Source organism: Doryrhamphus excisus, linkage group LG1, assembly GCF_037039965.1.
Source record: "Doryrhamphus excisus strain RoL-2023G ecotype Guam linkage group LG1, RoL_Dexc_Guam_v1.1, whole genome shotgun sequence".
NCBI lineage: Eukaryota > Metazoa > Chordata > Actinopteri > Syngnathiformes > Syngnathidae > Doryrhamphus > Doryrhamphus excisus.
In genome coordinates this window covers 9,515,961-9,540,488 of record NC_136357.1, presented here as the reverse complement: position 1 = coordinate 9,540,488, position 24,528 = coordinate 9,515,961, and the positions used below count along the sequence as shown (strand labels likewise).

The following is a 24,528-nucleotide window of genomic DNA, read 5'->3' as shown; positions in this document are numbered from 1 at the left end:
TATTGGAAATTGAGAGTTGGACAATATCGGGATATTGGTTGTTCGCAAAAACACCAACATCAGACATCCATAGTTATTAAGACCGAGATTGGACATCAAGTGTGAATAATACAATATTGTGTGTGTGTGTGTGTGTGTGAACTGCACACAAAGGGGTGGAATTTGAAACCCATGAATCAGATTTACTTGATGTTTCTCACACAGCTCAATGTGCTGTCCAAAACACCCACTACAACTTTGGGGTTTTGATTTGAATCCCAACAAAATGTGCTCCAGTACACACCTTTAGGGGACTGACAAGCACGTCTATGTTCAGTCTGGGCAACATTGGTTCAAAACACATGGCTTCCATCAGAAATCACACCGTTGCAGGGGAACAGGCAGGGGTTATGTTGGTGTTAATTGTGTCTGTGCTTTTTCACAACACACCGACTTTGAATACAAGTCTATTTTCTTCTAATTACAGTGAATTATTTTTGTGCTAAATCCGACCACTGCTTATTACGAAAAGGCTGCACAAGAAATGAAAAAGGCAAAACCTGACAGAGAGAAGACAACCATAAGGAGGATATATACAATTCCCAAGCGACCACCTTCCACATGAAATTCCATGGCAACTGTGCTAATGATTTCTCTTTATGGCAGCAAACACAAAGAGGAAAACAAGGGCAAATGTGCGAAGTGACACAGTTGGCTCAGGCCTGTGTTGATGCAGCAAAGGAAAGGGTGTAAAGGAGGTGCTGAAAGAGGAGGGACAGCGGAGAGAAGAAACCGGGGGTGGTCTTCATAGGAAGGCTTGCAAGGCGGTGACTTTTTAAAAGGACAGACCTTGGTAGGGACACACGACATGCTTAGATAAAGCTACCCTGGAGCAACAGAGGTCTTCAAACAGTTCAGAAGAGGTAACAAGCAGTTTGTCAGCCTTTTAAACTGCTGCAGCCATGACGACCAACCACATGCACACATGTAGCATGGCATGTGGCCTCTGCCCAGATCAGTAGCAGTGCTGGAAAGCATTGTAATTGCCTCACTTCAGAGGTGAGGTTTGGGATCCTCCCTTCCTGTGTGAGCGGACAGTTCCAGCTTCACTTTCTTGCCTTCTACGCAGCAAGCGCACGCCAGGCACGAGGCTCTCTACTCCTCCCCTCTCCTACTCAAGCTTTTTGCTGGGCTCCCATCCAAAGATTGACTGACTCCACAGGAGTAGACGCACTATAGCAGCTCTGACTCTGCTTGCCTGCCCTCCTGCCTGCTGGGACAGAGATTTTATTGATCACCTGTGTGGGATTCCTTTTTTTTCCTTTGAGATCGGAAAGAGTGCATCCGACTCAACAGACAAACAGAAGGACTAACATATGGAGAGCAGTGGGCACTGCGGCGTGAAGGTAGCAACTGGACCTCTCTTCTCCCTAGTTACTAAGAGCAAGCAAGAATAATAGTCAGTGCGTTATCCTGTCTACCAAGCTTGTGGGTGGATGCTGCTTCCAACAGACTGCTATAAGGGAAAGCAGAGACTGCATGGAAGCAGCACAAGCTGTGATGATGATCCAAAAATGGACCTTCAAGTAGACTAATTTTGGAGGGTTTTCATTGAGATCAACCCGCATTAACACTTTTATTCTGGGATAGAAAAAAAAGTGAAACCAGTCTTTTTGTTGCTGTTCAGGCTTTCTTTGTTGATGAATGTAGAGTGTTCTTAAAAGGATGGAAGACTACTTGAGGAATCGCTTTTTGGCACTGATGATGGTGTATTTGCTCGAGAGCACAGTTGCAGCAACCAGCTTTTATCCAAGAATACGTCTCTCACACAAAGGTAAGAAATGCACAGCGTGATGTCTAGTGTGTGTTCTTATTGTTTTATTATGACTTCCGCAAGGAAAAAAAATTATATTCCTGAAAAAAACAATTGCACCGCGTGTTTAAATAAGCTATGCATCATATTTTACATCATTTTCATGTTCTGACAATACAAAATGGCTAAATTGATTTCTGATTGCAGATTGCACAGTGTGCCAATTTGGAAACCATACTTGTATTATAGGCATATTCTAACCTGCACCTGAATTAACACTTCATAAATCATAAATGATTTGGGAGCAAGAACAAAATAGAAGTTTCTATAGACAAGGTGCACAACCAAGAAGAACATATTCAAAACAAATACAAATTTCTTAATTTGGACCATTTTTCAGTCTGTTGATTGTTGTTATTAAATCAATTGCAAAACGTTATTGAATAATCTTCAAATTGATAACCTGGGGATTTATCCCAGCATTTCCCTCTCCCCGAGTCCATCAATCATTCCTTTCGTAATTTGTATGTATGCCGAATATTTCATTACTGACAGACAAGGAAACAAGTCGGAGATGGTAACCGCCTGTATTGGCCGTGGTGAGTCATGAGTCATAAGCAGAGAGGCGGCGTCCTCTATTATTGCGTAAAAGAAACTCAAGGTGGTCATCATGAAACATTTCAACATACAGACATTGTAAAGTGTACCAATTTGTACTTTTTCTCTCCAACCTGCGAGGAGCCAGCTCCTTGTTTGTTTTGGTTGTGCAGCCATGGTGGCTGAGAATCAACAATGTGGACAGCAATGGGGACTAAGACAAGTGTGGGAGTTTGTGATATGATCGAGACATATTGTCTGGTTTCTCTTCATGACAATGATAAGGATTTTATCTTTACAGAGAAAACACTGTCATTTTCTCACACATTTATTTGATCTCTATAGCAACAGAGTGGTGATTCCACATAAGCCTGTTAGTCACGGTTGGATATAGGTGAGGAATTTGAATGGTCAATAACTTAGAAACACACAGCGCTGTTCTCCGTTTTATGAGATTTTTGGCTCATCATGCACATCTGTGAAGCAGGTTGGTGTTTATTGATTTATACTACATGGCTTGCCTTGCCTTTTGCATACCTGCATGGGTCAAACATTTTTTAATAGAGCTGTAAAGTAAGGAACATACTTTAAATTTTATCCACAGTGTACACATTACATGTACACTGTGTTAAAACCTCTTTGGTGAGCTACCGTGGCCATGTACAATAATTGGAAATCTGCCGATACACTGTCTGATACACTGACAGATGCTGTATGTGTTCGTCTGCCGATACACTGTCTGATACACTGACAGATGCTGTATGTGTTCGTCAAAAAAAAATGTCAAAAAAGAAATCAGTCACACGATAATACTAGATTGCTGATCAATACAATATTTTGATATACCACCCAAATAATCATAAGCCTGTGGGCAAATCCGCATAGCAGTGATTGACACGCTAACTACTTCACATCGGTCATGCATGTTCTAGCTAGCACAGACACAGGGAAAATATAGAGGTTGGTTGTCATCATTAAGGAATGAAAAACCTTAGCCTTCATACACAAACGTACATTTACTAATATTCGGCACAGTACAACTGCACAATTGAAAAGTTTTTTTTTTTTCACGCTATGCTGCAAATAACGATTGCCGTAATTTCCACACTATTTACGTAAGCTGCACCTGGAATATTTATTATTTATTTTCTTTTTTTTTGTATTAAATCAACCGCACAGTGCGAATAACATGGCAACTTAAAGAGTGCCAAACAATGCCTCTAAAATGACTCGTTAAACACTAGCATACCAGAAAACCAAATTCGTTGTAGCTCTTTGTGTCGCTTTTGTCTCAAGCCAGTAGCCATTCAGCCAGAGATAAAGTGCTGCATTGCGAATTAGTCCAGTTTAAAAACCCGGTGGTGATAGCGGACGGTTGGTGGTCCAAAAAGAAACTGTCGCAATTCAAAATGTGATGTAATTTTTAGCCATAAATTAGACACATTACTGTAAAGGTTACTCAAGGTTCAAAGCATGGCAATAAAGTAGCGGCTTATACACCGTAACAGAAGTGGGACAGAGCCGTGAAGTTTAACACCCAGCCCTCAATTGTTCCGCCCTGTTGTGATGAAAACAATTGTCACTGTGTGAAGTATTTTATGACACACGATGGGATCTGGGATGGCATTCTGGGTGACCTGAAACGGGATTTTGGAAAATGGCTTCCAGAGTGGGAAAACCTGAAAACAATGACGTCACCGACCCATCACCGACTTGTCACTGTCATGTGACCAGAAATGAATATTTCAACTGACATACTAATCACCCAAGTGTACATTCTCCTATATTTTGTTGTCTTGTACTCCGTAATGACCCACAGAAGTAATTCTACTTGTCATAAGTCTAAACGAACCTTCACAAACTCAATGGCTATGGACTTATGCCTTTCTTCTTCTGTGGTTTGTTGTGTGAAGTGGTTTTGACCGTATGTTTGTTCACGGTGCCACAAGTGGGTGTGCCGTGTGTGTTACATCATTTTCACCCGGTGATTCCTTGCCGTCAGGATGCAGCGATTTACTAATCCGGCAAAGTATGGACGCCCATTTTTTTCCACCTGCTAATTTTTTTCACCCCCTCCCCCCTCAAAAAAGGCATAAAAATGTGCAGGACTTCTTGTCACTAAGTAAAAGCGCATCAAGTCATAGCAATATACAGCTTGGCTCAGTTTTGTATGAAGGCATAAGGAAAATATTTGTGGGATTTCTCTAAGAGACTTTAAATTAAATTTCCATAATGGCTTTATTATTAGCATATGATTCTTTATGGTACATACATTTACAGTATAATGCTCTATTCGTGAATACATAGTATAATGTATAATAATATACAGTGGTTTTAGCAGTCGTGTGGAACTACACTGTATCATACAGCCTGATGTTTCTAATATTTCACGCAACAGTGTAAATGTTTCACAAGATGCTGGCTTGGGTGTAGTTCAGGAACAGCGTGAGATGCATTTAAATGCCCTTACTTGGCATGGAGAAAAATATTGCTGCTGCTGTTGAAACAATGTGGGAAAAATCTGGATCCACCTCCAGAGATAATGCTGATTGGGAGAAAACGTTTGTAATATTAGCACTGAAGACTTATTTGTTTAACCGCTTGGATCAATAAGACTCATATCAACTTTCTGCTGGTTTTTCCAAAGGAATTCCTCTTTGAGGGCATATTTGCATATCTGTCTTGGATGACCTGCTAACCAAGCAAATATCTGCATGCTTCAATGCTCTCATACACAGTTATCTCCACCCTTCATCTTTAACATATTTTTGGTCATGACTAGCAGGCGCTTAATGCACTGTAACCGCAAATGACATACATTCCAACTTTCTACATCATACGGTGTAGTAAGCAACAACCCTAAATTCCATGCTGTATTTAGAGCAGAAGCTGACTAAGTTTGACTGTGCACTTACCACACAAAGCCAATGGCAACTCTCCTGAAACTATTTTGTGTCTACTCATTCTGTACTGCAGAAAAATTGCCACTAATTTTTGAAGTAGTTCTGTATTGTGTAAGTGTTGACAGTGTCCTTGAAGATTACTTTATATGCTGAGCTCAAAATGTTCTCCCAAAAAAAAACAGAGAGCAAGTGTCAGAGAATGAAAAGCTACAAGTTAGGTAGTCAAGGTCTGGCAGTTTACAAACTGGCTACAGTTACCTGTCAACCCTCTTGTTTCCTTGGAAGGTACCATAATTTGACACCCCCCGCCATAAAAAAAACTTAAACTAAAACACCAGTACAAACTATAACAACAATAATACTCTTATTGTCAGATGAATATGTTGCTTCATGCAGAAGTCCTACAAAAAGACAAGACCGAGCTGTATGTTCAGAGGTGCTTTAATTTTTTTAGCGAAGGTTGATAATTACGTGATCACAAATTATATTTAGGGTTAAATGTTAAGTGTGCCATGGCATAAAAAGAGAAAACACATCAAACTATACTGACTAAGATTAGTGATTAGTCAGGCAGCAGTAATTTCAGACCTTCTTCTGCAGACAAGACAGAAGACACTTCATATATTTTGGACCTTTGAAAATGACAAGGCTTTCACTTGTCTCTAAGAAGGGGAATACCAGTGGAGCCTAAACTTGTGTCTTTTTTCAAATAAATGACAAATGGGATTTTTTTGCCTGCTGCCTTAAGATGCAAAGTAAAGTAAGAAGTTTAATTAACTGTTCAAAGACTACACTGTATGGCCACGGGGAAGACGTAGTTCCTCTATCCCTCTGCCAAATGGAAGGTTTGACATTGATTGGATGAATCACAGTTTCTAGGTCAGCAAAGAAAAATAGGTGTCTTTGCAGCACACCCTCCCTTGGCCTCCGTTTTTCACCTCTCATTTTGTCTGTGTATATCTCTGAATAGTTGCCCTCCCACTGTGTATATGTGTTCATTAATCAGGTGTCAAGGCGGGAAGCAGCTGGTGAAACTCCGATGGTCTGTCTGACCTTTTCCTCATGAAAGAATGGAGGAGGACATAGGTTTGATTATTTGAGCCTTCACAGACTACATGTGCTATCAAAAGTACCTCTTGGGCTATAATGGATTGCACTGAAATGGTTTTATACCCTTGACATTTACAGTTTGGAAACATCTCTGTACATTTTTGCTGTGGAAAAGGCACAATCACCGTGATTGTGATAATTAACTGTAGATTGTATCCAGAGGGATCCATCTTCTTCCACTTATCTGATGTCATGTCATGGGGGCAGCAACCTAAACAGAAAAGACTTCCCACTCTGCAGCTACAACTCCTCTCGGTGGATCCTGAGTTGTCCCCAGGGCAGTTCAGAGGCATGTAATTGTCCCTCACTATATTACGATTTGAATATCGTTCCCCCACAATACTATGCTGTTTTGTGGTTTAGTATGGACTGCATGGAGACTGACTACTGAGCCAGCAGAGCCGAGCCAACATGCCATGGCTGAGATTGAGTGAAAATTTGTTTTCCTCTCATTCCATGTGGAAGTGGTACATTTTTGACATCTATTTTCTTCTTCCCCACTCTGTTTGAATCTTTTTCGTTTCAAATCGTTTGAATAAGTCAATTGTAGAGGCTAACAGGTTAGCTCAATAGCTTGCTATGCTAGCGCAAACTCCATCCAGGAGGCATCTTACCCAAGCCACCTCATCTGGCTCCTCTCAATGTAGAAGAGCAGTGGTATCACTCTGACTTTCTTTCTGACAGCACTTCTAACATTTTCTCGATGGTAGAGCCTCGCCACTCTTTTTAAAATAAATTAAGAAAAGTCAATTATGATCTTTTTTATAACAATCCATGAGCTATGCTCAAGTTCTCAGCTAATAACAAAAGACCAAATAGGACATTATAAAATGTCATGATAAAGCTGCTGAAAAACAGAAATGTGGCATACACGTTGCCAATAGACGGCAGCCATATCTCTCCTACCCTCCGAATACACTCCATGTGGCACTAATTTTACATTTATCACGCTACCACTACACATCTGAACACAAGAAGGTTCTTGGGTGTAGGGTCGTCTGTCAATAATGGCAACACACCCCAGACTTCAGTCTGTTAAACTGCCCAACCCCCACCCACCCACCCAGCCACGGGAAACAACATTTTTACACTCAGGACTCAATGAGAGCTGACTCCCTGTACTTTATGTCATCTCTTTGTCCTTTAGCCGACACCCACTATCCATTAAGGATAACCTTGCCTTGTGTCTGTGCAAACACAAGTTTTAATTCTGGCATGAAATATGAGCTTCCCAGTGGATTCAATTATGAGCAAAAGTTTGGGCTTCAGAAAAGAAGAGAAGTTTTTGTGATCTCCTGGTTTCTGTGACTTGAATCCCTGCGCCCTGGCTTCTTAAGAGATGAGCAAATGCAAAACTAGGTTGCTCATTGGCAAACACATTGTTGTCTCAGGGTTTCCGTACGCGGTCGAGATGTGAGTGTTTATTTGGATTGCAGCGCTCCAAATCATCTTGGGCATCTTCTTTTACAGCGGATTAGATGAAAGTGTCTGCCTTGAGGGAATGTGTTTGCGATGTGCTTTCCATTTGATGTGGGACAACTTTGGGGCCGTGCGTCGCGGCCAACAGAGGAACACCCTCCTCCACCTCCTCTCACGTCTCTAGCTGATGGCAAAGAAAGTTTTTGGCTGGCTTTAGAAGACAGGAAAGAAACTTTTGAGAAGAGCATGGAATGAGATGCAGAAATCCCCCTCGTTGCCTTTTTATCAGTTCAAGTCGTGGCTACAGCTGCACATAATAACAGGGTAGATGCTTGCAGCACACACCTGCTGTCTTTTATATCAAGTGTGCAATCACATTTAATCATAATCTTTAAGTAAACACATCATAAACCACTTCATTTTTTACTAAGCATTTTTATCCCTTATTTCCTTTAGTCCTTCTTTGCTGTATCCCCCTTTCCTTCTTTTCTCTCTATATTCTATTCCTTCTTCTGTTTCTGGCTTTTTTCTGTTTTTCATTCATACTTTTGGTGCAGCTTTGTGTTTGTCTTTTTGGTCTTGTTTTTCTAGTTCTGTTTTTATTGTGGTTGTTCATTTGTTCTTTCAGTACTTCTTTGTCTTCCTTCTTTGGTCTTATGTTTTTTTAATTTTCATTAGATTCCTTCTATTTATTTTCTTTATGCAGGTGATTTTTACTTATTACATATGTAAATTGAATTACAACAGGTAAGCAGTGTGCATTATGTAGACATGGAAGTTGTTGGGAGTCAGTTCAGTCGTCAGTTCACAGTCAGCTTCCTTGGCACACTGAGAGCATTGTGGAACTCTGCGCATCCATAAATCATGCATGGGTGAGGTGCGATGCCACTGGGGTGTGCCCAGTTTCACAGAGCAGGAGATAAAAACTTATTTAACTACTCATTACATTCATGCCTCATTTGGACTTGGTGACTTACTAATGTGTTGGGAGAATGTTGCGTGATTGATTAAACAAGCTGTCCCACCTGCAAAATAAAAGGTGGAGGATGAAGGCAAGTCAGAATGTAGTTATTACATTTCTAGACTCTTATTTGGTTAAGTGATGGCCAATTTGAAATCAACAAACCAAGAACCAAGCATATCGGCCGTTCTAAAGATAATTAAGATTGTTTTACTCACTTTTGTGTCTCTCCTACGTGCATATGTTTTTTTGTTTTTTTCCGTCAGCATCTGCTACACATCATATGTAAATAATATGCAAATAGGCCAATGAATGAATGAAGTTGGTGGAATCATCGGCCAACTTCAAGGACAGCCAATAGTTACTTTTCTTACTGAGGAGTTGACAAAAGTGTTACCAAAGGGAACAGATCACTGGATGGAAACAATGTAACACATAAGGCACAACAACATGTGTCACTTTAAAGAGACAGAACCACATGACACACCAAAACTATATCAAAAGAAAGAATGCATGTGAGGTCTGTCGTCAATTGCTTGTCCAGCTTGTCGAGACTAAAGACGAAGTGGAATTAACTTTTACAGTATGAGTCACTTTGGAGTATAAGACAACAAAATATCAGGAGAATGCCGACTGGGAGCAAGTCGAAATATTCAGATATGTTGACTTATTGTGGCAGTACACAACCGATCACTTCTGGTATCCATACAACAGAGTGTCATGGGAATTTACTCCAGATGCCGTTTCAAATCACGTTTCAGGGCACCCAGAATGGTGTTGCCATGTGGGTGAAAGGGTAAAACAGTAACATACTTTCCTGTTTCCACCTGAAAACTTTCAGTGATTGCCAACCAGGGGTATGCTTACCCCAGGTGGTATGCGACCAAATTGCAGGGAATACATGGAAACTTTTAATTTCCTTGATAACTAACTATTCTCAGTCATTTCATACTACACCAGACAATAAAAATGGAATGTTTTTGAAGGGAGACTTGTAACACAACTGTGCCAAAATCATAACAATTTGGGAAAATTATCAACAACTATGAGTAAGGGCGTACTCATGATGTGAAAAAAAGGTTTTGGGCATACACAAAACAGAAAAGGTATGGAAACACTTCCTTTACTTCTGTTGTGTCCTTCATGTTCTCATTTTCATCCAGGTTTTTCTTTTTGTTATCGTCCTCAGTTTCTTTAATCCTTCTTCCTTCCTTCCTGTGCGTGTCCATCCATAGCAATCACATCTCAGTGTTATTGAAAGAGACAAGTGAGAAGCTGACGAGAAAAGGGTTTTGGCATACACGCCATTTACAAGATCACTTTAAATAGCCATCGACGTCTGTCATCTAAATAAGTGCTAGCAGATTTGACTCCAACAAAAAAGGAGTTCCTTGTTTTTGCGAGCCAGCCTGACACTCAAATGTTGGAATGGAATGTTAGAACACTCCTTGATCCAAGTTCAGCCTAACTGAGAGGCAACTATGAGGGGATAGACACTGCATATGTGTGGATTAGATAATTACAGGAAGCATGTCCGAGTCCTGGCAGAGCACCACTTGCCACACCTCTTCAGTCTATATTACCTAGCAGTTCCAGACCCAGTGCTACTCAAACAAACAATTGCCTTTCACGTACATTTGTACCTTAATGGCAACAAAGTATTATATGCACTCATCCACTCTTCTGTGGACACTTAATCCTATTTTAAACAAAACCCTTCCATTGGTGTGCAATTTCACTGTGAGTAACACGAAAATGAGATAAACGCTCCCTCCATCTTTGCGAGTGATCAAGTTGCACTAAAAATATACACGCGACAGGAAAACAAATCGGACAATTACCCCATGTAACCTTAGCATGTAAGGGGACTTGAAAATAGGCTTTCCATTATTGTGACTCACATGAGTCATACATTAAGTCCAAGATTAAGCATGAATAGACCATTTTCTTTTTTTTTTTTTTTTAGTTTACGTGCATGTTAGGTTAATTGGTGACTCCAAATTGTCCATAGGTATGAATGTGAGTGTGAATGGTTGTTTGTCTATATGTGCCCTGTGATTGACTGGCGACCAGTCGAGGGTGCACCACGCCTCTCAAGCTGGGATAGGCTCCAGCATGTCCGCGACCCTTGTATAGAAAAGTAATGAATGGTTTCTTTTTTTAGATCCAGTATAGTTCCTTTCCAGTACCCTTCCAGTCAAACATTTCAAACCAATCCCAAAATGAGTGAGAGAGATGAGACAGTATTAAAGGGATAATTCTGATTTTCTTTTTTTTTAAACATGAAGTTGTATGCCATGCTCAAGAGCAACTTAGAGCATCAGCAGTGACTTAGATGCCACTTCATCCTGTGAGCCAAATTCAGGTCGGAATTGTTATGAGGAACGTAGTTCCGGTTAGTTGATGAGCCACTTAAGTAAAGAGTTTGGCTTCTCAAAACAATATGGATTCAATAGAGTAATGCATTTGCATCACAAAAATGCCTCCTGGAAAATAATCAGACCTCACAATCGCTTGGCGGTACTTTCTAACTGCGCGCTATCGCCTGTTCATGGTTGTGTATGTGTTCCACAGCAGATGAAGGCATTTTAGTGATTACTCTTTACGCATGTTGTTCTGAGAAGCCAAAGTCGTTACTTAAGTGGCTCCATCAACTAACCGGAACAACATTCCTCATCACTGAAATCCAACTATTCAATCCCCATCACTGCTGTATGTGAAGCATATCTCATTCATCATACTGGCATCATTAAATTCCATTTATTGCACATTGGTGTAAGGATTGGACACTGCAAGTGTCTAAATCAAACCCATTCTTAAGTGTGGAAACCTCTCAAAAGTTAACACACACCAGGTCACCCTTCTTCCTTTCACAAGGACACCTGGTTCAAACCATTGGTGCACAATGAAACCTTTTTTCCCCATTCCAGCACTGTTGAGACTCACAGGAAACACACTAGACTCAGCACTTCATTGAAATCCTTCACCCTCAAGGTTGAGGGCGGAGGTGTTTCTGCTGATTTGCACCCTGCGCTCAAGGAGCACATAGAGAGCAGGTTTAGCGGAACAGCCTGTCAGGTTCAATCAGGCTGTTGCATGTTTGCGTGCGTCCACTTGTGTACATATTGGATTCATGAGAACCACTTGATGCAGTTGGAGTGTTCTAAATCAAGCAAATATGCTAGAAAAATGAACTTTTAAATGAAATCATCCCTCCCTTAGAACACTAATATTTTTTTCTGTCTCATAAAACGTCCATATAGCAATCATAACAGTGTTGAAACATCTCATATTGGTGATAGTTATGCATGATATGACATACATAAAGCAAGCGGAGGCCGTCACCACATGGGAGGACACCATGATATTAAAAGATAACCTAGCTTGTTGGTTTTAGTCATTCTTTGGGGATATGGTGAATTCGAAACATGTCGTGCAATATATTTTGATATGACACAGACTATTCAATCAGTCATTCCTATCTGAAGAAGAAAATGGAACAGTTATACACGAGCGAATAATATCATACTGATGTGATATTGTGGTTTTCCCTAACTGGTGACGTGAATTCATAAAAATAAAGATAAGATTGGATACGATAAGATTGTGTGCCAGAGTGCAACTGTATGTGTGCAGCATATAGTACATAATGAAAAGAAGACTGATATATGATTTACATTTCACACATTACTGCCTTAACAAATCCCCCATGAACATAATGATAATGGCATTCAAATTATAAAAAAAAATAGTGATGAGCCGGATACGCGTTATAAATGAAGATCCGTTACGGATAATGCACTTTTGCTGGATACAAGTATGAAATGAGTGCAGTTTTTCATGATCCATATTTGTATTTAAAGAAAATGTTCATTATGTATTCAATCTTCACGCTCTGTGATTGGCCAGTCACACACAGCGACACAGCGACTGCCTCTACCTCGAAAGAGGAGAAAAAAATTGTGGAAAAAAATCTCAACAATAACATTACCATGTTGTTACATTACCTTCTGACATGTCTATGTATTAAAAAGACCACATATGGTATACAGGAAGTGAATAAATGTACTGCAACAGATGTGAAATGTATGGGATGTTGAACTGTGAATTGAATTATGTGATGCATTCCATTGCAACTCTATTGTAACAATGTAGTGCAGTTTATATCTCTATTTAACACAAGACACAGTAACACCCTACAACAAAACTGTTGCTTGAGCTTTTCCTGGTTTTGGCAGTTTTACCCACTCATTCCTCTCAGGTCAGATGGGAATTGCCGGTCCACAGCCATTCAGATCTCTCCAGAGATCGGATTCAAGCCTGGGATCTGGATGAGCCACTCAAAGACATCCATTGAGTCGTCCTTTAGCTACTTTTTTGGGATCTTGGCTGTGTGCCTGTGCACTTGCGCTGTGTGCCCCAATCTGAGGTCAAGAATCCAGAGAAGGTTCTCATCCAGATTGTCTGTGTACTTCTGCCTTTATCTTTCCCTCTATCCTAGTACACAAACATTAGACTACAAAAACATCCTCACATCATGATACTGCCACCACCATACTTCCCAGGTGACGAGAAAACTCTGTGTGAACTGCAATGTGCTTTTTACTAAGGAGTGGGGCTAAAACCTGTCCAGTCTACCATGTAGGCCTGATTGGTGGCAATCTGCAGAAATGGTTGTCCTTCTGGAAAGTACTCCTCTGGAGCTCTGTCAGAGTCACTCATGAGTGACCATCAGCACTCACATTGGCTGTTGGTCACCACCTTGACTAAAGCTTTTCTCCCCTGATAGCTTAGTTTAGATGGTCGGCCAGTTGTAGGAAAGGTCCTTGTGGTTCCATTTACAGATGAAGGAGGCCACTGTGCTCATTGGAACCAGAAATGTTTCTGACATTCCTGTCTCAGAGGTCTACAGACAATTCCTTTGACTTCATGCTTGGTTTGTACTATGGCATGTACTCTCAACTGCACCTGAGCTCAATTTTCAGATTCATGGCAGGGTGAATACTTCCGCACATAGAAACAAGGATAAATACAACAGCTGCAATATCAATGCCCTTTTTTTTACAATTTAAGAAGCAAATTGAAGTCTTGATGATTGATTACAAAATGAGAAGTGAAAGTATTTTTTAAAAAATGTTTTTGCCTCTTAAATACCGTATTTTCTGGACTATAAGTCACTCCGGAGTATAAGTTGCACAAGGCCAAAAATGCATAATTAGGTAGAAAAAAAACATACATAATTTGCACTGGAGTATAAGTCACATTTTTTGTGGGTCATTTATTTTACTACTTGACCAAAACAGACATTACATCCTCTTTTAAGCCAAGTTCTAACAATAAAAGAATAGAGAACAGGCTGAATAGGTGTAAGATATGCTAACACAATGGTTATTCAGCTACACAAAAAATAAACATGAACAGAAAAGATGTCCAGTGTTTATGTAACATAAACAGTTTTTTCATTTATAAGGCGCTCTGGAGTATAAGTCGCAGGAACACCCAACCTATGAAAAAAAGTGTGACTTATAGTCCGGTACACCTCTATATGGGTGCCATTTTTTGCATAAAGCACATCAAGACAGTACCTGATTTTTTGTTATGTTCACTGTAACCTACTCTCGTCAATGGTGTCGATGACATCAGTGATCTTTTGCTCCAGTTTGTTGATGTCCCATATCTTTGTTTGATACACAATACACCATCTTTAACATAACACCATAGAAATAAGTCCAGGGGAAGGATATGCGGACACAGAATTGAGCCATCCCCTGCCAATCAACCGATCTGGGAACGTTTGATTTAGGAACCCAATCTGATTAAAAAGCAACAGGTGCTGTGTCGGGTAACTCCAATTTGGAGTCATGCTATGACGAGCCATTCAAATGACCATGAAAATTATATATCTAGATATAGATCTTGCCTACGTTCTAATTGACCTGCCAAGTCTAAATATGATTGGTTGAATAATCTGTCAGTCAAAGTGAAGATGAACTGTGATTGGTAGACATATCTAAAAAACTATTACTGTCCAACAAATTGATTGCTAATTGTATGAAAATGAGTGCAATGTCTGGTATCAATGAAAAATCCCCCCCAAACTTAATATAATTTTGAAATAATAATAAAGACAACCCACCTTAAATTATTATACAATATGCTGTATTAATAATTACAAATTCCAGGTAACATGGCAGTTGAGAAGATGGGAAAATGAACTTTTGCACTATTTGACGTACTAAGCAGCAATCTAAACAGCTGCAATGCTGTTGTTATAATCCTTTTGTTCATTTTCTATGTCTTTTGTCGATGTTATCTCTGCTGCAGAGCTTTGGCAGCTGAACAGGACCTGGGTGTTTCAGGGCCAGGGAGTGCCTCTTCAACCCCAGACCATGCTGCTGGATGAGGGCCATGAAAGGCTTTATGTCGGGGCCAAGAATACTTTGTTCTCCCTCAGCCTGGACCAGGTTAACACACACCACAAAGAGGTACTCATTATGACTCCATTAGTTCAGTCAAGACAGACCAACTTGTACTGCACAATTAATTCATTCTTCTTAAATGAATCTTGCAGATCCAGTGGGCCAGTACAGAACATCAAATAGAAGAATGCTTGATGAAGGGAAGGGAAAAAGTAAGTATTAGACGAGGTGATTTGTAATTAATAAATGCATTTTTTTAAAAGTAAGTTGCGACCTCGGCTGCACTTTGGACACCCCTGGCATAGAGTAAACACATGTAATGTATTTTGACCATTTCAGGTTCCGCATGTTTTATAGTACTGACTGACCTTTCTTTAACCTGACCTATTGACATTATTGACAATGCAGTAAAAGTCTGGCGTTTTTCCATTGCACTTTTCCCTCCCCGCATGCAACGTCCTCAACCAGTGATTCATTCGTTTAACTCTTCCAACAGATGGAATGCGCAAACTACATCAGGATTTTGCAGCAGTACAACCAGACCCATCTACTGGTCTGTGGAACAGGGGCTTTTAACCCTATATGTGCATTGGTACAAGTGGGAAACAGAGGGAAGGTAAGGAGTATTTCTTGTACTATGATTCCCAGGCATGCCATGCCAACTGCTGGGAGTCATTGGTCAAGTAACAGTGAACCATTTGAGGATAAACTGCTAATAATGGCAAAATAAACAGAAATGTTGCCGTGCCTTAGCTCTGGACACTGCCGTATTATACTCCACAGTCCCCTCTTGTGCATGTGCCCCCAGTTTCCTCTTGGATGAAATTGTGCTCTTTTCCGCAGAAGCCACATGCAGAGAAATAGGAAAGTATTGCTTTGTTCCGAGTGACATGGACATTTTGATTTGTTTGAATTGGTTAAGACATGGAGGACATAAAATGAGGCGGAATCAGAAGAAGTAGGTAGAAGATAGTTGTTTAATGTCATGGAATGGTGCACAAGTGTCTGAAGGCTGCATTCTTTCAGGGTTCCAGTGAGTTGAAGCACAGTTTGGAAACACACTCAGCTATAACTCACATCATTTGGATGCCCTGAGCAAACCTTAACTACAAATTGCACATTCATAATATTACCGAGTCAATGCAGTTACACAGGTGTTCCATCAAATTGAAGTTCATGCGGAGTGATAAAGACCTAGGCCTCTCTCGCTTCTCAGCTTGATTTGGATATACGACATAACATGACAGATGAGTTTGACCTGGAGATGACCTTTGTTACAGTCATTCAAGGGGGTGTAGTCAGAAAGCAGGGGGCTTCCCAAGGCTTTCTCATAAATCAATGACATCCTTTGTGATCTGCTAGTGACGGGTGTAAACATTGGTGGGTTACAACACATACTGTGTCTGCAATGTATACTGTACGTCTATGTCTATGTATGTTGGGCGGTATCTCTCGTACATGTTCCACCTGCTGCCGAAAGAAGTGTTATTAAAAGTGCAGACATGTTTAACTTGATGTCACATATGAGCAAGGTGTAGCTGTACAGACAACAGTCGGACATTTGGTGTCATCCATCACGTATACCACTGCGTCCCTACCTCCCTCTCATCCATCACTTCCTAATCACTCCCTTCAATAATTCAGCTCTCCCATGTTCTTTGAATGACACTTCTTTTGTTATTAATGTTTGGATGCTTGTTGCTTGGTTGAATGCTTTTTGATGTTTATTAATGTGTAACTTACCGGGTGAAATATTTTAAGGACAAGCAGTTTACGCTTGAAGAGGAAAGTGTTTCAAGTGGCCGAGGACGATGTCCTTTCAATCCCCACAGTCCCTGCACATCCACACTCTCAGGTAAAAGCTAAAATTACAGCTACAATATTTAACATTCAATTATTTAGGCTCAAATTCATCCACTAATCAGATTTAAAATGCTGTCAATGGCTTCTAATGACAATACACTGCCATCTAGTGGTCTTGTTCCATGATGTGATTCATCATATACCCTGTTCAAAATGCAGTTCCGCTTACCTTGTGTGTCCAAAGGTGGAGAGATGTATGTGGGCCTCTATACAGACTACTGGGAGAATGATGCTGCTTTGTGTCGACTTAACAACCGTACCTACACACGCACTGAAAGAGACGACAGGCAGCAACTTAATGGTTGGTCAAGTTTTTAACTCATTCATTCATTCATTCATTTTCTACTGCTTCTCCTCACACGGGTCGCGGGGGTGCTGGAGCCTATCCTAGAGGCGGGGTACACCCTGGACTGGTCGCCAGCCAATCACAGGGCACATATAGACAAACAACCATTCACACTCACATTCATACCTATGGACAATTTGGCGTCACCAATTAACCTAGCATGTTTATGGAATGTGGGAGGAAACCGGAGTACCCGGAGAAAACCCACGCATGCACGGGGAGAACATGCAAACTCCACACAGAGATGGCCAAGGGTGGAATTGAACTGCGGTCTCCTAGCTGTATGGCTTGCCCAAGTTTTTAACTATTTAAAAATATTTTTCATTACACCAGTTGGAAAGTAATAGCAGTAAAAGCATGATTTAAAAATATTAAATAATTCATTAAATATACATTTAATTAAAATATATATTTATATAAATGTTACATTTTTGTATTTAATTGTATTGAATTTATTTATTTTGGAATACATTTTAATATACATATAATGAGGTCTATTTTTAGATACCTTTTTTGTTGTTAAAAAATAACATTGTTATTATTACTATTAGTATGGGCTTGCTTGGTATAGCCTCTCAATATTGCAAAATAGCATATATCACATTTGCCCCAATAATTGAAATTGACTTGAAACTTGTCCATGTTGATAGCTCAAGCCCATCCCACCATGATCTCGGCATTTAAAACAATCCTATTTTTACACAAGACGGCATTTCTTACAAATTCCTCTGCCCACAGAGCCAAGATTTGTGGGCTCAGCAGTGATCCCTGACAATGACGACAAAGATGATGACAAAGTTTACTTCTTCTTCACTGAACGTGAGGTGGACGCTGAAGGGGTTAACAAGGCAGTCTACACACGTGTCGGACGCGTCTGTGCTGTAAGGATTTGATTTACTGGTTTGTTGGAAAAATTAATAATGGAGCCAAAGTGCTGAGAGTTCCGTCATCAATCATTTGTGTTCTATGACCCCCCTCAGAATGATCAAGGAGGACAGAGAATGCTGGTAAATAGATGGAGCTCCTTTCTAAAAACGCGTCTCATCTGCTCTGTGGCTGGACCTGATGGCATTGATACTCACTTTGATTTACTGGGTGAGGACATGTGGTGCACCTCATTTATTTGGTGTTCTTTTCCAAAGTTTGAAAGTTGCAGAAATAAGGCTAATCAGAATATAACATTTACCACCCATTTGCACAATAAAATAAAACATGATGATACTTCTACAGAGGTGAATGCGTCTGATGAACATGTGATTTTTATTTGATGTTGTTTTACATTGTTGCCGAATGCACAATCTGGATCAGATCTAGATTCAATTTGGTTTGATATTACAATGTCTAATTCTGCAAACACAGAGCAATCGACTTTGATGAATTTTTTAAATGCCAAAGGGCTTTTCATACATTTTTTGTCAAATGCACAAACTGGATCTGATCCAGATTAGGCTTTGCTTGGCATTATAGCGCCTGCAGTACTGTACTGTACAGAGAGCAAATCGAATCATATATGTAAACATGTAAAAAAATATTTTGTACATGATTTACATTACATAGCTGCCAAGTGCTGGATCCGATCCAAATTAAACTTGCTTGCATATGCAATTGAACAGAGAATACTATATTTCTTAACACATAAATAATGCCCATATAGAGCAATATGGATCAGATCCAGAATAAACTTGGTTTGGAATAATAATAATCATTGTTTTATGCGTAAGTGGAACACAACTCAACCAAAAAAAATGGAAAGACGAATACATGTCCAAATTGTATTTCAGAGGATGTCTACATTTTGAAGAACAAAGATGGGAAAAACCCAGAAATCTTTGGCCTTTTTAGCACAACAAGGTGAGGAACATTCTATTTCATCACATGAACCCAATGCTGTTACTGAAATTGACAATTAGTAATACAGCCTTATTCTGCAGTGCGGTGTTTAAAGGTTATGCAGTGTGCGTCTATCACATGGATGACATCAGAGCAGCGTTTAACGGTCCATTTGCCTTCCGAGAGAGACCAGAGCATCACTGGACGCCTTCTGAAGACAGAGTACCCTACCCACGGCCTGGATCTGTAAGTCCATGATGCATTTATGCACTTTGACCGATGGAAACATTGTGAGCAAGTAGAAGACACTGCTGAATGTTCACACGGATGTTAGCTGCGTCTACAGACCACACAGATACCATCATGCCAGTTTTATGTTATTTACACAGCTCACAGTGCCAAAGTAATCAAATACCCTCTAAATATGTCATCTCCATGACAGTGTGCCAGCAAAGTGAATGGAGGAGGCTTCTCCAGCTCCAAAGAGTTTCCAGATGAAGTTTTGCGGTTCGTGCGCTCTCACCCTGTGATGTATCGTCCCGTTCTACCGCAACATCATAGGCCGGTCTTCCTGCAGACAGAGCCAAGCAGCAGAAAGTTGACCCAGATTGCAGTTGACAGGGTCCAAGCTCAGGATGGACACTACCATGTTCTTTATGTAGGCACAGGTACACAAACTTAAAAATACCAGAATCCCACTGTGCAAATGGATTGGATTAAAGTTAAAGTGTTTTCTTTCCAGCACTGAGTTTCCAGTATTTGGATCCAAAATTTAATATCATCACATGTAAAGAAAAAGAAATGTTTATTATCTATTTTTTGAAGACTTGCCATTTGTCCCTCATTTTTTTACTCTAGATGACTCCATGGTGTTAAAAGTAATCACCATCTACAACAAGGACTCTGACACTATGGAAGAAGTGCTTTTGGAGGAGCTACAAGTATTTAAGGTACTAATTTGACAAGTGATCAAACTACCAGATTGCCCTTGAAAGCACAGTGAAAACAGCTTTCAAAACAAAATGAAGGAACCATTGGTAGAGTAACTTTTTTCAAGATGCATCACTCGCTTCAGGAGGATTTGTTAGACACCACTACATACGAATGGGCCTCCTATTTGTCCCAGAGCTTCTGCCGTCCCTCAACACTCACACTTTCACCAAAATACAAGTAGTCAAGAAGCAGTCTGTTTTGTGCAGTTGAAATGAACGTTTGTGCTGCTTTTGGTTTTTTTGTTGTTGTTTTTTTTAATTCGGAGCACGTTAGGGGGCTGGTTATGTAATAGGGCCCCCCAAAAAATTTGACTATTTGACCAGAGGTGGGGGGGCAACTTCACTCAGGTACAAGATTGACAACAGAAACAACAGAAAGCAAGGTACACAAACCACAGTTGTAGCCACTGACTACAATATTATGACTACATTAAATAAAAAATAATAATAATTAAATAATTGTATAATAATATTATATAATATATAAAATATATAATAATAATTATATAATAGTAATATAATTACATAATTAAATAAATAATAATAATAAATAAAAACCTACTAATTTTAGTTGTCCTACTAAACATGCACAAGGGAGCTGTGATTCAGGTAATAAAATAAATTATTTACAATAGAATAACGTTATCTTCTATCTTAATGAGATATCTGCCTAACAAACACAATTTGTCTTTTTCCAGGTTCCAGCTCCAATCAAAGAGATCATTATATCTCCTAAAAGGGTAAGTGAAGGCACCGCTTTGTTCTTGCAATTCTGCTTTTCAGCCACAAGATGATAACATTGCATCACTTTGCATGACTTCACACTTGACATCATTTCTAGTTGACTTTGTTTGTGGGAATGAAAATCCTGTCCATGTTTTTTGGGTCCCCAGCAACACTTGTATGTGGGGTCGGACGTGGGTGTGGCCCAGGTCAAACTGCATCAGTGTGACCTCTATGGCTCAGAATGTGCTGATTGTTGTTTGGCTAGAGACCCCTATTGTGCTTGGGATGGCCTCACCTGCTCCAGGTACTACCCAGCTGGAGTCTACACCAAGAGGTATACCAAACATGTCTTGTTTCTCAGTTTGCTGTGTGTGAGTGACATGAGCTTGGAAGACATGACACATAGTCAAGTGTTATATAACCCGCTTTCCAAAAATGTTCCCTCCCTGTTTGCTCTCTCTGCCGTCTCTGTCAACAATCCTTCCATCGCACATTCCAAATCGCTCTATTTTCTCTCTCCTCCATTTCAGCAGACGATTCAGGCGACAGGATGTTCGCCATGGCAACGCTGTCCAGCTGTGCAATGGGCTACAAATCAATGGTTAGTGCAACAGAGCACACGTGTGCATAGCCTCAAGCTGGCTTTTGTCTCAGAGAAAGGCTGTTGGGCTTGATAAGCACAAGTGGACATGTACATATGAACAATTCACATGGTAAGATGATTGTTATCAAACCATTGAACCCGGGTGTACTCTCCAGATGAACAATGGCACAAAGCTGAGGAGAAGATGGTGATTGGTGTCGAGGGCAACAGCACTTTGCTCAAATGTGTTCCTCGATCGCTTCAGGCCAAGGTCCTTTGGTTCTTACAAAAGGGACAAGATAAACAAGAGGTGAGTCTTATACACCTAACACGAATTTAACACTTTTGTTTAAGCTCCCTTTTTCATCAAAAATGTAAAATGTTTTTTACGCACACAAAATGCCTATACTGTGATACTGTGACGAGATCCATTGTTCATCCATGACAATCAGCTCATGTCATAGAAGGATCATGCGTGAAAGATGCAAACATCACAATTCTTCCATGGCCAGCATACTCAAGAGGCATGTCACTTATTGAGCATCTTTATTGTGGCCAACCAAAGGCACCTGTGCAATAATCATGCCGTCTAATCATGTCACACCTGTGAGGTGGATGAATTATGACATATTTGCAAACAATATTTATGTGTACATAAAAGCTTGGCATCTTTGCATTCAGCTCATGGAAAATGGTGTGTAAAAAAAGTGCCCTCATATTGCAACAAGCAACAAGGGACAATACAATGGTAATGGTAATGGTAACGGTTTTATTTCATTTGAACATGCATCAGATTACAATTGAATGCATCACATAATCAGTTCACAGTTCCACATGTCCAAAAGGAGTAGGAAGAAGCAAAGCTTATTAAATCCTACCCCTTCATCTGGTACTTTTACAATCAATAACTGTTACATTTGTTCACTTCCTGCTTTCCTAATTTTTATTTTATTTTATTTTATTTTTGTCACGTATCAAAGTACGAGGTGATATGACCATACAATGACATAATGGGTACCATAGTAAGTGTCAATATAGTGATATATATAGCACATGATGACTGGTTCAAGACTCTTCATCCTTGTATTTAGCAAACATCAACTGCTTGTATTGTTTCTTGAATTCGCTCATAGCTGTGCATCGTTGTACTGCTTTACAATAGCTTGTAAAGCAATATAGATTTGCTGTCCTCTGGAAATTACTCAACACAATTATTGTCTGAATAGTGGCAACACAAGTGAGTACAACTCAAAGAAAACATGTCCAAATGCTGCCCAATACTGTATTTAGTGTGTGTACCATTGTTTATCTGCCTTTATTCTCTTGAACCTCCTTCATGATGGACATTAGACACATTGTGCTAATTTTCAATGAATAGAAGTTCTACACTGTTGTACAAGCTGAATATAAATTAGAAGATATACTGTAATACAAGGGTTGCAGAAATGTGAAGGAGATATTGAAAAAGAGTTCTTTTTCCCTCTGGGCAGGTTCATGATGATGAACGGGTCATCTCAACGTCGCACGGGCTGCTTTTGTTAAGCGTGAGAAGCTCTGATGCTGGTGTGTATGTGTGCCAGACTGTAGAACACGGATATGTGCACACGCTATTGCGTGTCACTCTTCATGTACTCAGAGGAGAGACATTGGAGTCGGCGATCCACAGCAGCAATGCTCAAGGAGATAAAGCTGGATCCTCATGTCACTCTCACATCAACCAACCCCCAGCTGGTCCCAGCATCACTCCCAGGACTCTGGTGCCACCCTCCCCCAATTCCAAGCAGTGGTACAAAGAGTTCCTCCAGCTCATCGGCTACAGGGATGCCCAGAGAGTGGAGGAGTACTGCGAGAGAGTATGGTGCCCTGATAAGAAACGCAAAAAGACCAAAAAGAAGTTTGTTGCCTCAAGTGGTGAGAAGAGAGGTAAAGGAAAGGGAGGGGAGGCATCCCATCGGGCCCCCAGGCACACCTTTGACACCTGAGCATACGTAACCAGATGAAAGGTTATTCTTTGAGTCTATTATTTAAAGAATTTAGCGGGATACTGTTCAACATTTGTAAATAGTAGGGAGGATGCTCAAAAAAATTCAAATTTGACAGAAATCATGTAAATGATAAGCAATTTTGTCATGAAGTTAAAAGTTTGGAGCGGCAAAACAGTCCAGTTCAATTACTTTTCAAATATTTCCGATTAAAATCTAATAACAAAATTGGTGTTCAATCAGCACTCAATTATTGGCAGTGGTTCAATTTGAAAGTTTTAGTATGACAATGCTTCAAAATGCAGCACTTGCCTTTTTTCCCCCTGCGTGGTGTCCCCAAGTGATGATCTGGTGCAAACTGACAATTGTGCAAGAAAACGAGCCCCTGCTTGAGCTGGGTGACTGATTAGGTGAAAACGACGACATTGATCTGTGGAGACAAAACACACTGTAAATACAAGCTCCTGTGGACCGACCCCATCAAGGGGGCCGTCAATCCGAATGCACTCTACGATCTCTTACAACTGTATTGGTGCTGTGAACGCACTGCATGTGTATCTCACTGTATCTGTCATGACAGAAAAAAAATGTGCTATATATTAATATGCCGATGTATGATGATAACTTATTGTCTTGGTTCTGGCTTATGTAATTCTTTCGATGTCATAAACTGGAAAATGTAATGCTGTTGTTTATTTGTGTTAAGAGTGTTTCAGTTATAATGTATTTGTCATAGCTGTTATGTCCTCAGCCCATACAGTAGAATGGACCCAAACCACTATTATAAATATAGCCTACATGAGAAATATGCATTTTTTTGTATTATATATCATGATTTCAATGAAAATAAAGACAATTTAAGCACTTGTAAAAACTGTTACAGTAAATAAAATAACATTATTCATATGGTTGCTATGACAGTATGGAGAATGAGTATTTTGTGTTGTACATTTCAAATATTAATGATAATATACTTCCTCTTCCTACCAGTAGAAAACAATTTTG

General features: G+C 40.0%; 1 protein-coding gene across 2 annotated transcripts; it reads left to right on the top strand.

Annotated features, from left to right (window-relative positions):
* The first annotated feature begins 894 nt into the window (after positions 1-894).
* sema3e (sema domain, immunoglobulin domain (Ig), short basic domain, secreted, (semaphorin) 3E) lies at positions 895-24,435 on the top strand. Of its 2 annotated transcripts, none has more exons than XM_058076060.2 (17): positions 895-1,813; positions 15,107-15,267; positions 15,354-15,413; positions 15,698-15,817; positions 16,963-17,056; positions 17,249-17,365; positions 18,149-18,291; positions 18,391-18,505; positions 19,192-19,261; positions 19,342-19,486; positions 19,683-19,908; positions 20,099-20,190; positions 20,931-20,972; positions 21,126-21,292; positions 21,492-21,559; positions 21,718-21,851; positions 23,032-24,435. In XM_058076060.2, the coding sequence occupies exons 1-17, from the start codon at positions 1,705-1,707 to the stop codon at positions 23,521-23,523; spliced, it is 2,355 nt and encodes a 784-aa protein (XP_057932043.2). In that variant the 5' UTR covers positions 895-1,704; the 3' UTR covers positions 23,524-24,435. The 2 variants fall into 2 exon arrangements, with proteins under 2 accessions (XP_057932043.2, XP_057932042.2); XM_058076059.2 differs by having other exon boundaries at positions 900-1,813; positions 21,489-21,559; positions 23,032-24,434.
* The last annotated feature ends 93 nt before the right edge of the window (positions 24,436-24,528 follow it).